Source organism: Callospermophilus lateralis, chromosome 2 (genome assembly GCF_048772815.1).
Source record: "Callospermophilus lateralis isolate mCalLat2 chromosome 2, mCalLat2.hap1, whole genome shotgun sequence".
NCBI classification, from domain to species: domain Eukaryota; kingdom Metazoa; phylum Chordata; class Mammalia; order Rodentia; family Sciuridae; genus Callospermophilus; species Callospermophilus lateralis.
The window spans coordinates 153,156,992-153,160,033 of record NC_135306.1 but is presented as its reverse complement, the minus strand read 5'-3'; the positions used below and the strand labels follow the sequence as shown (position 1 = coordinate 153,160,033).

The 3,042-nt window shown below is 37.3% G+C and overlaps 1 protein-coding gene across 1 annotated transcript; it reads left to right on the top strand.

The window, feature by feature from the left end:
* Nucleotides 1–1,541: 1,541 nt before the first annotated feature.
* On the top strand, nt 1,542–2,489 carry LOC143388639 (olfactory receptor 51G2-like). The gene has a single exon (XM_076842280.2). It carries the CDS (start codon nt 1,542–1,544, stop codon nt 2,487–2,489), a length of 948 nt encoding a protein of 315 aa, XP_076698395.1.
* The last annotated feature ends 553 nt before the right edge of the window (nt 2,490–3,042 follow it).

Genomic DNA, 3,042 nt, shown 5'->3' with positions numbered 1-3,042 from the left:
TTGTCCTATAATAAATGCCAAAACTTGTTTACAGTTCAGTGTAGACACTTGTTTCAATTTTGACAAGTTTTCTCATCTTCCAGAATTCCTACTCTGGTTCCTTAGACCAATAGCTAACATATGGAATAGGGATTATAGATATTCTTCATAACTTTATTGGGGCAACATTAGAATTGATCAGTGGCAAACAATTAGGAGATAATGAATAGTTTCTCATAGATGTCACATAATGAACATCCCAAGGTGGTGAAATCTTTATTAATAAGGAGATTTTTCCTCAAATGTTGAGAAGGGAGATCACCATTCAATGTGGAATTTTTATACATGATTAAGGTTTTCTTTGAGCTATATGTAATCTAATTTTCACACTTTATTCCTTTCTTTAATACATGTCCTTGTCAGAACTCAGGATCATTTTGAAAAAGATAAGTGTGGACAGCAGGATGTAGATTCCCAGTTAAGACCATTTATCAGTCTTTCACTCAAGCTAATTTATGTATTTGTTCTATGTTGAGTGCTGGGTTTTGGACATTCAAAGATAAGATTTACATACTGTCTTCCATTGTTACTTACATTATGACATTTCAGGAGCTCAGTAAATGTGTGATGACATTGAAAATATATTTTGTTTATCACTACAAAAGTATTTGTAATCTAATCTTTACCTTTTACCCTTCATTCATCTATTACAACTATCCCAGTACTTTAAGAGTGTACCATACAGGGGCTGGGGGGTGGCTCAGCAGTAGAGCGCTTGCCTAGCACATGCTAGGTGCTGGGTTCAATCCTCAACACCACATAAAAATAAATAAAGTAAAAGGTATTAGGTACAACTACAACTAAAAATAATACTTGAAAAAATAGTGTACCATACAGAAAGATTGAGAAAGAATTTGAATCAAGTGTATATATATATATATATGTGTGTGTGTGTGTGTGTGTGTGTGTGACCCAAACCATTCCTCATATCTTCCTGCCATATTTGGTATTTGTGATAACCTCAGTGCCTTTCAGAATAAAATATGTATCCAATAATAACAAGGATTCAGAGACTATATTAATCCCTTACAATTTATACTCTAATTCCCAAGCACCCATGAAACACAAGTCCCATATCTTGGTTTGTTTAGCAACCTACCTATATTCTGGTACTGAAAATAATATAGCTCATGAATGTGGGATCTATGTTTTTCAACATGAAATTATACTTAACTTTCACACTTTCAAAAATCTTCAAAATGAGGAAGGAATTTTATTATTATTTATTATTTATATATCATTACTTATTATTAATGACCCAAATATGGTATTGAAAAAATAGGGTAAACCATTAAGAACCATTAAGTGCGTCAGCACTTTTTGATAGTCAAAACCTCTAAAGAAATGAAGTTCAGTACTGTGAGAAGACAAAGGGCAATATTATTAACCTGCGGGCAAGAACGAAGGGCATTTTGTGTGGTACACTAAGTAAATGCTATGAAAAAAAAAAAAAGCTTTTTTCTTTCTTTTATAATTTTCTTGGCTGATTCCTTCCCAGAATTATGGCGATTATTAAAAATAGCAATGTCAGCAGCTTTTTCTTCATATTGATGGATCTCCCAGGACTGGAGAAGGCTCACTGCTGGACAGCTATTCCTGTCTGCTCCATCTATGTTCTTTCAGTGCTGGGTAACATCACCATAATGCACATTGTCAAGTCTGTGCCCCGCCTCCACACACCTATGTACCTCTTCCTCTCCATGCTGTCAATGGCTGACCTGGGCCTCTCGGTTTCCACACTGCCCTCGATGGTAGCTGTCTTTCTCCTGGGCCGCAGGAGGATAGGAGCTACACCCTGTTTTATGCAACTCTTTTGCATCCACACTTTCTCAGTCATTGAGTCAGCTATTCTGCTGGCCATGGCTTTTGATCGCTGCGTGGCTATCCGAGAACCTTTACGCTATGCCACCATTCTCACAACCAAGCGTATCTGGGCCATTGGGCTGGCTGTTGTGACCCGCAGTGTGACCCTCCATCTGCCCCTGCCTTTGCTCCTGGACAGACTGACGTTCCAGCCTGTGAGTGCTTTGTCTCACTCTTACTGTGTTCATCCAGATGTCCTAAGGTTGTCCTGTTCCAGCACCCTTGTCAACAGTGGCTTTGGGCTCTTCGTCCTGCTCTCCACTCTGGGGATGGATGCTGTGCTCATTCTTCTGTCCTATGTGCTGATCTTGAAGACAGTATTGGGCATTGCCTCCAATGCTGAGCGGCTCAAAGCTTTTAACACCTGTATTTCCCACATCTGTGCTGTACTTCTATTTTATACTCCATTGGTTAGCCTGTCCATGATCCATCGCTTTGGAAAAAAGAAACTACCAGTTCAGGTGTACATGCTTCTGTCTTATCTTCACTTTCTTATGCCTCCAGTGCTCAACCCAATTGTCTACAGTGTCAAAACCAAAGAGATCCGGGTCTACATTCTAAAGATGCTCCACCCCAGAAAGCTCTGACTCACAGAGATAAAATACTTTTGGTGATTCCTCAATTCTAAACAAAGGCTAGATATAAACTTCTCAGAGAGGCAGAAATGTGTTACTTCCATTTGATTCATCAGTCGATTCATTATTTAAAAACACTAACTTAAGTCCAATGGGGTATTACTATTTCCCCAGCCATAAGAACCAAAACCATTCAATGAGAAAACCATATTTCTCATTCTACAAAAGTCAACCTCATCCTTAAAATTCTCAGTAGTCATAGGATAAACTGGTAGATTATTAAGTGAATACACTGACATCTGAAAGTGGGCAGATTACTAGAGTAGAATTTATTAACATCTCAGATCTGTTCCAGCAAAACCTCTAAAATCTTATAAGAAGATCTCATTTGGTTGTACTTTAATAAAATTTGGCACATATTTATTTGTAATCAAAATGTTTTTTCCTTCTTATTTGCATAACTATAGATGTAGATTATACTGGACTATTAAACAGAACAAAATCACAAATGTATTTAAAGGAAAACAACTTTCATTATTGAAAGTCTTACAATAATGTACATCCT

What these genes read in the sequence shown, in the direction of transcription:
- LOC143388639 (XM_076842280.2), top strand. Translation starts at nt 1,542, where the DNA reads ATGGCGATTATTAAAAATAGCAATGTCAGCAGCTTTTTCTTCATATTG.